This window comes from Lithobates pipiens, unplaced genomic scaffold (genome assembly GCF_037356315.1).
Source record: "Lithobates pipiens isolate NorthernLeopardFrog02 unplaced genomic scaffold, aLitPip1_a1.2 Scaffold_22, whole genome shotgun sequence".
In the NCBI taxonomy this organism is placed as follows: domain Eukaryota; kingdom Metazoa; phylum Chordata; class Amphibia; order Anura; family Ranidae; genus Lithobates; species Lithobates pipiens.
This window is the reverse complement of record NW_027507784.1, coordinates 260,291,216-260,304,688: the sequence shown is the minus strand read 5'-3', so window position 1 is coordinate 260,304,688 and position 13,473 is coordinate 260,291,216. Positions and strand designations below refer to the sequence as shown.

The following is a 13,473-nucleotide window of genomic DNA, read 5'->3' as shown; positions in this document are numbered from 1 at the left end:
TTTTTTCAATTAGACAAAGTAGGCACATTTATGATGATAAATAATACTCAAAGGACACATAAAGTTAAAATAAGAATTTTTCAGTTATGTATAAATGAAATTGATCATATGTAGCATGCACATACAGTACCTCTCTGAAGCGTTAAATGAAACAGTGTGCACTTTGACACCATGAGACCCCAGAAGTTTCTCAGCCAGTAATAAGTTATAGCTGTTGTCTGGCTTTCCATCTGTCAGCAGATAAACACCTTGTACATCCAAGTAAGAAAAACTTTTCTGTAATTACACAAACAATAAGATGTTAACTACTGTTATCAACCTTAGAGAAGTTCTACCCCAAAGATCAATGGTGGTCAACAAATTATACAGTGCCTTAATTGTAGCCCACAACACTTCCAGAAGGCTGCAAAATAGCGGCACATTATCATGTGTTGGGGTGACTTGCGTTAATATATGCAGCCCATTGTATGCCATTGTAGTGTGCCACAGTGCAGTGCAGCAACTGAGTAAAAAAGGCCCTATCCATTGTGTCACTGGCAGCAATAGTAACCTCCAGCATTGGTGTCAGTGGATGCAATAATAGCCCTGTGCATTGGTGTCTATGAACACAACACAAAAAATCCTCAACAGTGGTGGCCACTGTTAACTTCCCTTTGTACTTAGTGGTCAGTGTTATTTAAGATCGCTTCCTTCTCCCCTCCCGCACTGGTGATCAGTGGCACACAGAGAGCTGTGCCTCATGCTGGGCACCAGGGGTATCTGCGATACTGCCAATGCTTACCAATGGGGAAATTAAATCTTAACATACTTAAAAAAGGAACTCCAACCAGACAGAATAAAGCTACAACCAAAACAGGCTTATAGGGGAGAATTTGACAAAAATTTCACCAAACAATTCACATACTGGTTGCCACAATTTAAATTTGGAGTGACAACAATGTTCAGAGCCTGCTGTGCTACAGCTTCCTTTACCTAAGCACTCATCCTCCTCCAAAGCACTGATACTTTCAAAAAAGGCTGATGCATAAATTAAAGTCCACAGTGCATTACCGCCTACAGTGAAATATTGGAAGTTTATATAACTATTGATTCTGTTTTACTATTATGTTTACAATATTTAACAATCCATTTATTGATTCTAGGATAAATGCATAACTGAAATGAAATAGGCCTGTAGCACCTTTTTAAATGCAGAGCAGTGTTGCCAACCTACCAGACTGAAATTTACTGACATGACACCCAAAATTTACTGGACAGCCAAGTTTTTACTGGCATTTCCAACAGTTACGAAATTACAGTTTTAAGTGCAGATTTCAGTATTTAGGCTACATTTAAGGTAGCTATTAAGGCAAAAAACATATTTCTATTTTTATTTTCAATATAGTATTTAAGTAGATCAGGGACAGGACTCAGGGGGGAAAGAAATTAGAATGGGCCGGCACACACACATGAAATTAACTCTTACTGTATGCCGCGTACACATGACCGGATTTTTCAAAGGACCCAGGTCCGACGGTCTTTCCGACGGACTATCGGCGGAGTTTTGATGGACTTTCCGAACAAACGGACTTGGCCACACACAATCACAAGTCCGATGGATTTGAACGTGATGACGTACGACCGGATTAGAATAAGGAAGTTCATAGCCAGTAGCCAATAGCTGCCCTAGTGTCGGTTTTCGGCCATCGGACTAGCATACAGACGAACAGATTTTTTCGACCGGACTCGAGTCCGTCGGAAAGATTTGAAACATGTTTTAAATCTAAAGTCCGTCTGATTTTTAGACAGCAAAGGTCTAATGAAGCCCACACATGATCGAATTGTCCGGTGGATTTGTTCAGTCGGACCTAGTCCGATGAAAAGTCCGGTCATATGTACGTGGCCTGACAATGACACTGACAGCAGTGTGCAGCAGTACAGATGATGATGATACCTCACCGACACAACATGTCCCCTCCTGAGTCACAGTGACAGTCTTTCTCCAGGTGGTCCATTCAGTCTCCATCAAGCCACCCAGCACACTGACAGTTCCACTTCCAGCTTGCATTGCTCCCATTACACAGACCCGCACACATAACATCACACCACACACTCAGGCACTGCTTCTGCTAGACCCATCCCCTGCCTGCAAAGTCCCAACACACTGTAGCAGGCATTGGAATGGTTTTGGCCGGCCACAGACCAGAACTGAACATGCACAGTTCTGAGCTAAGCGTCACAGCTATATTTTTTACTGGCAACCTTTTCCTGTCACTGCCATTTACTGGCAGAAGAAAATAGCCTGTTTTTTGCTGCCTGCCAGTAAAAATACTGACGGTTGGCGACACTGCAACATACTTTTGGCGAATTGGAAAACTAGTGTTGTCAAAACCTGACTTAATGTGACCTGGTATTGGTTCCTGCAAATTAATTTAGAAAGCTAATAAGTTCACCTAAATATTATTTTAGATTTTGGTTTTTCATTATATAAACCCCTTATGTAGCATCTCTGTGACCCCCCTGAATTCTGATGATACTGTTCTGCCTAAACAGATAATATCCTGTCAAGACACCAGCACTCAGACAAATTAGGAAGATATAATAAGAAGACAGCATAGACTGAATAGTAGTGGCAACCTTCCAGTGAGAGGATTGAGTAACATTGGCTAGTCACAGATAAAAGACATCCGATTTCTATAGTTCTGCCAACCAGGAGATGGTAATAAGATGTGTACAACTCTAAATACTTCCACAGGTAAATGTAAATAGAAGATATTACCGACTCCAACCAATCGATAGATGATCTTCATTCAGTTAAAATCTACTTCAAGCTAGTGAGAAGATACAGTTGTGCTCATAAGTTTACATACCTTGGCAGAATTTATGATTTCTTGGCCACTTTTTAGAGAATATGAATAACACGAAAACTTTTTGTTCACTCATGGTTTGTGTTTGGCTGAAGCCCTTTATTATCAATCATCTGCGTTTACTCTTTTTAAACCATAATGACAGCAGAACCTAGCCAAATGACCCTGATCAAAAGTTTACATACCCTGGTGATTTTGGCCTGATAACATGCACACAAGTTGACACAAAGTGGTTTGAATGGCTAAGGTAACCATCCTCACCTGTGATCTGTTTGCTTGTAATTAGTGTGTGTATAAAAGGTCAATACATTTCTGGGCTCCTGACAGACCCTTGCATCTTTCATCCAGTGCTGCACTGACGTTTCTGGATTCTGAGTCATGTGAAAAGCAAAAGAATTGTCAACACAAGTGTGTCTACAGTCAAGCATGGTGGTGGGAGTGTCATGGTCTGGGGCTGCATGAGTACTACCGGCACTGGGGAGCTACAGTTCATTGAGGGAACCATGAATGCCAAAATGTACTGTGACATACTGAAGCAGAGAATGATCTTCTCCCTTCAGAGACTGGGCAGCAGGGCAGTATTCCAACATAACAACCCCAAACACACCTTCAAGACGACCACTGCATTGCTAAAGAAGCTGAGGGTAAAGGTGATGGACTGGCCAAGCATATCTCCAGACCTAAACCCTATTGAGCATCCTCAAACGGAAGGGGGAGGAGCGCAAACTCTCTAACATTCACCAGCTCCATGATGTCATCATAGAGGAGTGGAAGAGGACTCCAGTGGCAACCTGTGAAGCTCTGGTGAACTTCATGCACAAGAAGGTTTAGGCAGTGCTGGAAAATAATGATGGCCACACAAAATATTGACACTTTGGGCTCAATTTGGACGATTTCACTTAGGGGTGTACTCACTTTTGTTGCCAGCGGTTTAGACATTAATGGCTGTGTGTTGAGTTTTTTTGAGGGAACAGCAAATTTACACTGTTATACAAGCTGTACACTCACTACTTTACATTGTAGCAAAGTGTCATTTCTTCAGTGTTGTCACATGACAACACAAAAATGTGATGGCTGTACTCACTTTTGAGATATACTGTATATATATATATATATATATATATATATATATAGTAACAAAATAAATAAAAGATATTCAGTGTGGTGATATGAAGCTTAAAATGTCCATGTCATCAGTCTACTTACCTCCATAGCATGGACAATACAGGAGTTTCCTCGAGGCTGAAGTCTGGAGAGCCACTGTACAGCATCCTGACACGCTTCGTCAGTGGCTTCCACCAAACAATCCTGCCATTGCTCAATGTTCTCTGCAAAGCTGATCATATTGAACCTGTACATCAAACAGAACATAGTAAATAGATATTACTATTATTTTCCTAGGTCCCTGTTTACAAAAGTGTGGTAAATGTTTTATTAATATTATCTTTTCTCACTGTTAGCCCTTGTAAACACGGTCGGACATTCCGACGGAAAATGTCCGATCGGACCGTGTTGTCGGATAATCCACCCGTGTGCGGGCTTCATTGGACTTTTTCTGTCGGAATGTCCAACCAACAAAGTTTGAGAACTGGATATAAAAATTTTCCGACAACATGATCCGTTTGTAGAGAATTCCGATCGGACAAAGTGCCACGCATGCGCAGATCAAATTCCTAGACCAAAGCTATTGGCTACTAGCCTGAACATAGTCCTGTCATAACTAATTAACGTCATCACGTTCTGAACGATTGGATTTTCCGACAACTTTGTCCGACCCATTGTATGCAACACCAGTTTCGGACAAAATCCGTTGGAAAAAATCCGACGGATTTTGTGGTCGGAATGTCCGACCGTGTGTAAAGGGCTTAAGAGTTCTTATCAAAGATCAGGATATACACGTGTATATATAGATTATATATATATATATATATATAAGGCCAGTATGATGGCCTGAATTTATGGGAGGAGCCCGGAGGGTATTTAAGCAACCCATGCTCTTTGTCGGTTGCGCAATACTACACATCACTGGGCCGACTCTTCCCAGCTCACCTCATGTTCGTGAGTCTGTGCATTCCATCACAAGTGAATTGAGACTTCCCCATTTGTGGTCTTCATCGGCAGTTCCCACTCACTGTCGCAGGTAGTATTCTAACCTTTTCTTATCATGTGCAATCAGGCCTAGAGCACTGCTTGGAATACTTACCGCAAGTTTTTGGCCTCTTGCCCCGGAGCAACGTTAGATATATCCTAGCCTATATATCGTATTTCCACACGCAGCTGGCCCTTTCTCACAAAACTATCAGGCTATACCTAGCTAGTGACCAGCATTTCCTGTCCTTACAGGACCCCAGAAAACCGTCAGTATTCTCGGCCCATGCAGTCAAATCCCTCCTATGGGGCATACTGAAGCACAAACCAGTAGTCAGTGGCAAATGCCTACCTATCACAATCACAAGTACCCTCTTCAGAGATATGTCTGAAATCCTTACTCGTTCTCCATTTGGGGCTTTGCCCAGCCTAGTCGTCCAAGTGGCCATCTACCAGGCCTCCTATGGTATCCTAAGACTTAGAGAATTTACCATCAGCAGCTCTAGCAGTCAGACACTGCTCCAACGCCACCTGACTGGCATTTGAACCATTACACCCTCTTACAGTCTGCATAATGCAAAAACTGGCCCCTGGGGTTGACATCAACCTGTTTTAGACTAACAATGCCTGGTGCCCAGTGACGGTGCTCGACCGACTACTGTCCCATCTACCCGGCCAATCTGATGGTAGCCTACTGCTACCTTTTCTAACCAGCCCCCTGAGTGTCAGAAAGTTTATCAAGCATGTCAGGATCCTCTTAAGCAACTTGGGCTTCAACCCCAGTCAATTCTCCCGACATTCCTTCCGGATTGTAGCAGCCTCAGCTGCCTCCCAGCAGGGAGTAGCAGACCATGTAATCAAGAAACTAGGCCAATGGAAGTCTGCTTGTTTTGCCACATACATCCCAAATCCTCAGGAAGAAATGGCACAAGCCTTCACCAAGCTGGCTCAATAACCACAAGAATCAATAAAGAGTTATTCCTCTATTTGAGTCTTTTGCCCCCTTTTCTTGGCATATCAACCAGACCACCAAGGCACACTTCAGGTCTATTTATGTTGTAAATCTTGTCATGTGTTTATGTGATCCACATCTCTCTCGGTCATAGGGCCATGACCATAAATATATATATTTATTTATTTCAGGTACTTATATAGTGCCGTCAATTTACGCAGTCATTTACCTATATATATTGTACATTCACATCAGTCCCTACCCTCAAGGAGCTTACAATCTAAGGTCCCACTAGGGACAATTTTAGACAGGATCCAATTAACCTACCAGCATGTCTTTGGAGTATATGAAAAACCAGTCATGGGAAAGCATGCTCATTTAACTGATGACTGCTAAGGATAAGTACTGAAAGGAGTGTGCTGATATGTCCCCAGAGCCAAATGATCTGTTTCTATAGGCTCTAACAAATTAGATACTGGCAGTGTAAGAGAAATACATTCTGCATATTGTTATTTTTAGTAGTGCATGTAACACTTGGGTAGTTTTTTATGTGGACTATTTATACATATTTATTTATCACCAAGAACAATTTATTGAACACAATTATATTATATTTCATTTCATATCTATGGGCTCAGTTATTATATTTATGAGATTTTCTGTAAATTCACTAAATTTAGTGAATTTCACTAAAAGTGCTGCCTCTATTATATTGAGGATTTATTGACATTTAAGTTGTGGTTATATAGAGTGTATACAATTACTCTGTGTGTGCAGTAGAGCTGCACGATTAATCGTTAAAAAAACGCGATCTCGATTCACCCCCCCTGACGATCTCTCCCGCTGAGAGCAGGCGATTCTTTCATATAAACAAGTGGAGAGATTATCTGCTCACTCAGCTCTCAAAAGAAAGCATCCCAGGCAATCTGCCAAGTTTAGAACTTGAAACATTGTAACTAATGCTTTCTTCTTAGATCAAAGGGATAGAACTTCTTGTGTAAACAAATAAATTAAAAAAACGAAACATTAAAGTTAGCACAGTTTTTGTTGTTTTAATGTGAAAGATGATGTTACGCCGCGAGAATCGTGAGAGAATCGTGATCTATCTTCTAAGCAAAAAAATAGTGATTCCCATTTTAGCCAGAATCTAGTGTGCAGTGAGGAGATATTTATTGATACTTGGGCAGCACCCAGGATGTGATGGTGGCACACAACTAGTTAGAGTATGGGAAGCACTGGTGTATTTTTTTCAGCTACTTTACCTTTTTCCAAGGTAAGACACTTGGTTTGTTCAAAGTGTACATGCATTTAGGTCTTACCATCTCCATCTACTTCTCGAAATATATAAGCATGATGCAGTCATTGTTAAATAAAATTTAAAAAAGGACATTTCTGGGACTCAGTAATGCCATGGTAATTTACATTGGCTAAGATCTTAACTACATGGGGCAACCAATCAGCTTGGATTATCTAGTATGGGTTAGAAGATAAAAGAAAGGCTGCAATGGGCATCAATCCAGATCTTTACATCAGCCCAACTGCTTGATTAACAACAAAGGCATGACAAGATCAGATGTCTACTATGGGACAGCACCCTTAAGACTACTTAGCTAATTTTTATGAAAAAAAGTTGAACATTTCTAGATGGAACAGATCTAGCTTGATTTTCTAACTTCTACAGCTAGTAAACAGTGACTTATGGTCACATCACATGTAATCAAAATTCATATCCACTTACCAAATTTTTCTAGCCCTTAGTTGTTCCCACAGCAGTGAGATCAAGCCTTTTTGCATCTCTGGTAGAAAAGGAGCCATGGAGCTGGATGAATCAATTATTATACAAACTTTACTCTCCAACACCACTCCAAACAGCTGCCGACTCCCTGCAACACACAGCATAGATCAAAAGTGTAACAAAACAATTAAAACGATTTCAAGCAAGATCTAATGCATTCATAATTATAGGAAAATCAAGTACACAAGTATGTGTTTTAAACGTGCTACATATGCCCAAAAAACATAATGAAAAAGGAATGTATACAGCATCCCCTCTCTACCCCCCCCCCCCAGCCCCCCACTGTGTTCTTACTGTACATACAAACATATTGTGGGGTTTAGCTGAAGTGAAGTGGTCTTTATAAACCTCAACCCCCCCAGAGAAGAACCTTTTTGGGCTTTTAAACACTTTTATTCAAAAACAAAGTTCAAAAACTTACACAAAAGGTTTGTCTCACAGGGGGTTTTAGCATCACAGCAGTTAATATGGATTTTCCAGCTTCCTGGCTATCCTGACTGCATAATCCCTGAGCCTGTCTCTGCAAAGACTCACCAGGTCATATCTGTCAGCCTTGTGACATACAAACTGCCCAACTTGGGGTGCACAGGCTCCTGGCTAATTATACTCTACATCCTAATACTGCTCTCAAGCGATGGCCTTGAAGCCAGAACAAACCCTCTCCTATTGCCTGTTCACATACACTGCTCACACAGCAGCTTGCCTCCAGGAAATAGAGCATTAAACCATATACATCTCCAACACTAAACAGGATGTTTGTTATCATTAGAATGTGGACCCAAGGCTAGATGTTTCATCCCTCCCAGGTTTCTACAAAACCTTTGGGCTCCAGAACCCAAATCCAGGCGTTGTTGTTTTCTCTACTCAGAACAGACATCCTGGAGCCGCTTAATCCGCATAAGTGAGAACCCTGGGTGACATCTTACCCTTCTGACACCACGGCAAGGTGAAGCACAGTTACAACACAATATATATATATATATATATATATATATATAGCAAGCCAGATGCTGTGGGGGCACCTTTGTGGGCTTGCTCTCAAGCCAAGCTATGTGCATCCATAGACACACACAGCTCGGTCCTAATCTGCCCCACACGCCCTCCTCACAGGATTTGAATGACGCAGCAAGAGCCAATATGTAAGAAGGCCAGTATGGTGGCCTGAATTTATGGGAGGAGCCCGGGGGGTATTTAACCAGCCCACTCGCCTGTGGTCTTTGTCGGTTTCCTGTGCGCAATACTACGTCACTAGGCCGACTGCTCGAGTTTCGTTGCCATTCTGATAACTTCTCTCTACTAGAAGTCTCGTGGTTTTCGTTCCCGTTCGTGTTTTGTACAACGTCTCTGGCTCGACTGCCGCAGGTAAGGGTCTCGATTGACCTTCCTTTACTAAAAACATTTCTATTTTTTGAGTATCGTTAAAACCCTGAAATCTCGAGTCATTCGTTACGAAACCGGGTTGTCATCACTCAAAACACACCATTTTTCGCAGCGTACTTCATTTCACGGGCCTCATTTCAGTAGAAATTGCTTGAACAAAAAAACTGCACTATTTTCGTAACTTGTTATGTTGTCTGCCTCATCACCGTGTTCCACAGACAAATCGTTGCCAGTCGCATCACACGGCACAACGATTCGTACCTCTGCCACGGCTGGCTCACGTAGGTCATTTCATCATTTCACTAATTTCTGTCACACACTGCGCCCCGATTCGAATCCAGTCGCATCCGCTAAATGTGCCGATTCGTTCCGGTGTGCCCCTAGTTGCTCGGCCTCATTTCGGTACATGCTCCAGAGCCCATTCGTTGCTAATCGATCCGGGTCTCTGTCATGGGAATCATTTCACTGTCACCTATTACATTCCGAATCGAAACCAGTCGCATTCTCAACGCACAGGTTCGATCGACGTGTCCCAGTTGCGTTGGCCTCATTTCAGTACATGCTCTAGAGCCCGCTCGTTGACGGTCGCAGGCTGCGTCCTCTCCGATTCGCATCTCTATCATGGGAAACATTTCATTGTCACGTAGTGCGTTCAGTTTTCGAATCCGGTTGCATCCCTGTGCATCGATTCGTCCGGACGGCCCCAGGTATTTTTTCAGCCTCATTTCAGTGTATGCTCCAGAGACCAGTTCGGTTCCAGTCTCAGTTCGCGGCCGGCCGATCCAGGCCTCTGTCATGACAGAAGTTGTTTGTTTCATTTCACTGTCACGCTCCGCGCTCCGGTTCGAATCCAGTCGCACCTACACATGCACCGATTCGTTCCGGTTCCTCCAGGTTTTTTCCCACATTTCAGTACATGCTCCAGAGTCCGCTTTGTTGTCAGTCGCACTTGCGACACGACCATTTCGTGCCTCTGTCATGGCAATCATACTTCATTTCACTGTCACTTACAGCGCTCCGACTCGAATCCAGTAGCATCCGTGATGCATCGATTCGGTTCAGCGTGCCCCAGATGGAACGGCCACATTTCACTTTTTCCACAAGTTGCCTCATTGTACGGTCACAATTACAGCACTTATTTGCGCTCCCGCATTGGACACGGGTCATCCCACACTTTATCCTTTACGCAAATGATACGTCGGATTGGGACAGCAGAATACAAAAAAAAAAATGATGATGAATGAATGGTGGTGATAATGAAAGAAATTATGACGAAAACTATCTACTCACCGGTGCACCTCGCTCGTATTAGCCAGCTGTTTACGTCACTCTTCAGTTTACTTGCTAGGCTCCTCACCAGTTGTCATCTGTTATTTCTCTCTCCAGGTCAGTCAAGTTCAGTAGGTCCACCCTGCACCAGCTTGGACGTTATCTTCCCAGGTAAAAAAAAAAAAAAAAGAGAAAGGGGAAGGCATGGAAAATGCGACAGCAACCATGCTGGCATACATATATATGTATGTGAAGGCACGTGACAATATATATATATATGTATACACGTTCGCTCCCGCCTTGGCACTCAGCAACAGGTGGATTCGCTTGGTAAAATAGAGAAACAATCTTGACTTATGTCACCCTCTATAGGTTCCGGTCGTCCATACTTCATCCCCAGAGAGATAGGACATCACTCCTAGGGCACAATTCACCTGGAGCCATGTCCCAAGTCGGCAGTGAAGACCTTACCGCACCCTTGTCTCCTCGCCTGCCTTCAGTGAGTGACAGCATACAGTCCTTCAGGGGTTGGACTATCCCCAGGCTGACAGCAGAGCTGAGACGCAAGGGCATTCCCTTCCCCGCTACCGCTAGGAAGGCAGAGCTTTTCAGGCTCCTCTCTACCCCGCCAGCTACAGCCGGGCCCAGTACCCCACCTCAGGCTTCTCTCCAGTCCATCTCAGCGGCTATTTCTCAACTGCACTCAATGGTGTCGTCCTTAACCAACACGGTCACGGACGTCCAGGCCAGAGTGACGCTTCTAGAGGCTCACCCAGCCACAACCACCCCTGTTCCAGTTTCAGTCCCGCCACCACTGCCGACAGGTAACGCAGGGACATGTCCTGTTGTCTACCCAGCACATCTGGTGCCGGCCGGCATAAGGAAGGACATCTTGGACGGCAAGGATGTCAACCTTGCCTCCCTGCTTATTTCAGTCCACGACCTTGCAGAAAACAAGGCCTACACATGGGGAGACGTCTCCGTAGTCCTTAAAGCCAAGGATCCCAGGCTGAACCGCAAACTCTCCATCCCAGAGTTTGCCCTAGCCTTTGGGATGCTTAGAGACGTCGTTTGTTCAGCATCCCCCGCCAGAAGGGAAGAGCTGGACTTGTACCTCCACACAGTGGTGGACCTAGGTTACAAATACGGAGGCTTCGCCTTTTACGATTACCATCGTTCCTTCTCCGCCAAAGTAGCCGCTAAACTGGCACAGTTCCAATCACCCACGGACTGGAGTCTTATGGACACCGAATTGTTCTGCCGGTATTTTGCCGGTCTTCGTTCACCTCTGTGTGCCATCTGCCAGTCCTCCACCCATACCGCCTCCTGGTGCGCCAACATGACGGTTAGCCGCCCAGTAGAGTTCCCCTCCACCTCCGGTACAGGCCAAGGCTCATCAGGCCCTACACCAAAGATTCAAGTGGACAAGTTTGGACGTTCGGTCTGAACCATGGGGGGTGCGGCCATTTGCAATAATTACAACTATGGCTCATGTAATTTTAGCCAGTGCCGCCTATTGCACATCTGTGTCATATGTCACAGAGCACACCCCAGGAATCTGTGTGAGGTTAAAGCTCGCAAGGGCTTATGACTGAGCCGCATAGACGTTCTATGCTTGGGCTTCTACCTCACCTTCTACCCCACTCCTTCACTAGCCACCTTCCTCATCGGTGGCTTCACAACAGGCTTCCATACCGGCCTCATCTCCCTGCCCCACACAACCTACGAGTGCGGAAACCTCCGCTCAGCAGCTTCCGACGAGCAGGCCATTGACCAGTTGCTGCAAACCGAGGTGGAACGAGGCTTCGTCATAGGCCCCTTCACACAGCCCCCCTTCAATATGTGGAGAGTTAGCCCTATTGGGCTTGTCAAGGGCAAATTTTCGAATAAAAATCGTTTGGTGTACGACCTGTCTGCGCCTCATTCTTCCCACGTTCCCAGCCTAAATTCCCTGATTCCTTCAGAAGAATTTTCATTAAAATACGCCTCTGTGGACATGGCGATTCAGGCCATCCTTAAAGTAGGCGCAGGTGCGTGGCTGTCCAAAGCCGACATATCCGATGCCTTTAAGCTGTTGCCTATTCACCCATCCCTCTGGTGCTGGCACGGCATTAAATGGAGAGACCAATATTATTTCGCCACTAAATTAACATTTGGCTCCAAAAGCAGCCCCTGGCTGTTCAACACGTTCGCACAGTCTCTTGCTTGGATCCTTCGGCACAAGGCTTGTTGTCAGCAAGTTATCCATTACCTGGATGACTTTCTATTGATTGAACAGCCGGGCATACCTCCAAGGGACCTTGGTAAATTAAGGACCGTCTTTGGGAATCTCAAGGTCCCCATCGCCGAACATAAGGTTGACGGGCCCGCACAATTTATCACCTTCCTCGGAGTCAATCTCGACACCAGCGACATGCAGGCCAGCCTGCCCCTCGTCAAACTGACCCGCATCAGGGCAGTACTCCACGAATTCACCTGCACCAGGGGATGTACAAAGAGGCAGCTACAGGCGCTGTTAGGCATGCTCAACTTTGCCATGCGAATAATTCCACAAGGTCGCTCCTTTATCTCGCGCCTGTTGGTCTGCCTTTCTCAGGCACAAGATCCGGATCAAGTCCTTAGCCTGGATACCGCAGCCATAGCAGACTTATCAATGTGGGACGAGTTCCTGTCCACCTGGAATGGTATCTCCCTGTTCATCCCGTCCATCTCTCCTCTCTCGCCACAGGTAGTAACAGATGCCGCAGCCTCCACAGGATTTGCGGCTATTTTTGGCCACCATTGGTTCGCCGGACCCTGGCCTTCTCAAATACTCTTGATCCCTGGGTTTAGTCAGTCTTCATCCCTTTTCGAGCTCTACCCCATTGTAGCAGCTGCCCAGCTCTGGGGTCATACCTGGACAGGACAAACCGTAGGTTTTACCACCGATAACCAGGCCACAGCCGAAATTATCAACAAAGGCAGGTCTAAGTCTCTCTCCGTGATGTCCTTCCTTCGCAGGCTGGTGCAGCTGTCTCTGCGACATCAGTTTAATGTATACTGCACGTTTATCCCAAGAAAGTACAACCTTGCAGCTGACGCACTGTCTCGTTTTAATCTCCTATCCTTCTTCCGGCAGGTTCCCGGAGCAGATACGGTGTCAG

At 44.8% G+C, this 13,473-nt stretch overlaps 1 protein-coding gene across 1 annotated transcript in view; it reads right to left on the bottom strand.

Annotated features, from left to right (window-relative positions):
- VWA3A (von Willebrand factor A domain containing 3A) overlaps positions 1-13,473 on the bottom strand; it is a 124,408-nt gene that overhangs the window by 3,939 nt on the left and 106,996 nt on the right. The window contains exons 28-30 of the mRNA XM_077448997.1: positions 7,625-7,769; positions 4,053-4,197; positions 131-276 (exon numbers count right to left, since the gene is read on the bottom strand). Of these exons, the coding sequence (XP_077305123.1) occupies positions 131-276; positions 4,053-4,197; positions 7,625-7,769 (436 nt within the window). The remainder of the gene's footprint in view (positions 1-130; positions 277-4,052; positions 4,198-7,624; positions 7,770-13,473) is intronic.